Source organism: Penaeus monodon, chromosome 22 (genome assembly GCF_015228065.2).
Source record: "Penaeus monodon isolate SGIC_2016 chromosome 22, NSTDA_Pmon_1, whole genome shotgun sequence".
NCBI classification, from domain to species: Eukaryota; Metazoa; Arthropoda; class Malacostraca; order Decapoda; family Penaeidae; genus Penaeus; species Penaeus monodon.
Window position 1 is genome coordinate 14790679 of NC_051407.1, and position 560 is coordinate 14791238.

The 560-nt window shown below is 39.3% G+C and overlaps 1 protein-coding gene across 1 annotated transcript in view; it reads right to left on the minus strand.

The window, feature by feature from the left end:
• LOC119587577 (carbohydrate sulfotransferase 9-like) overlaps positions 1 to 560 on the minus strand; it is an 11195-nt gene that overhangs the window by 1941 nt on the left and 8694 nt on the right. Inside the window, exon 4 of the mRNA XM_037936289.1 lies at positions 44 to 143. Within this exon, the coding sequence (XP_037792217.1) occupies positions 44 to 143 (100 nt within the window). The remainder of the gene's footprint in view (positions 1 to 43; positions 144 to 560) is intronic.

Below are 560 nucleotides of genomic sequence, written 5' to 3' on the forward strand. Positions count from 1 at the left end.
CTGATATGCTTCAACCATTAATACATCGTAAAAAGTGAAATACCATTCTATATGCAATCATCTCCAGGTATTGATGGAAAGTTAAAGTCAAGTTGCTTGTGTCGAATCCACGGCTTCTCCAGTACTCCGTCAAGTATTGCACCCTGTAAGGAAGCCACTCTTAGAAATCTATTCTAGTATTTTAAAATTGGATATTAGTAAGCTAACTCAACAACATCATCAAACGAAATAAAGAAACTCTCACCCATTTTCATCTCTTCCTCATTTACCACTCCCTATCTCTTATTCTTTTTCGGTCACTCTTTGCTAACTGAGATCAGAAAGAGGCAATAGTGTTAAGATCCGCATACGACAGCCATTTTTACGTGGATTTCCACTCCTAACAAATACTCACGCCAACAGTAGCAGCCTCCATAGTTCAGTGATACCTGGCTTACGTAAAAGAATGTGTCGGGGTTAAAATTAGCAAGGGCATCGAATCAGTCAAAGCTGGGACTTGTTGAATCATCTTAACGAAAGGGCAGGTAGGGAAGTTTTAAATATTAAACGACGTCGTCGCT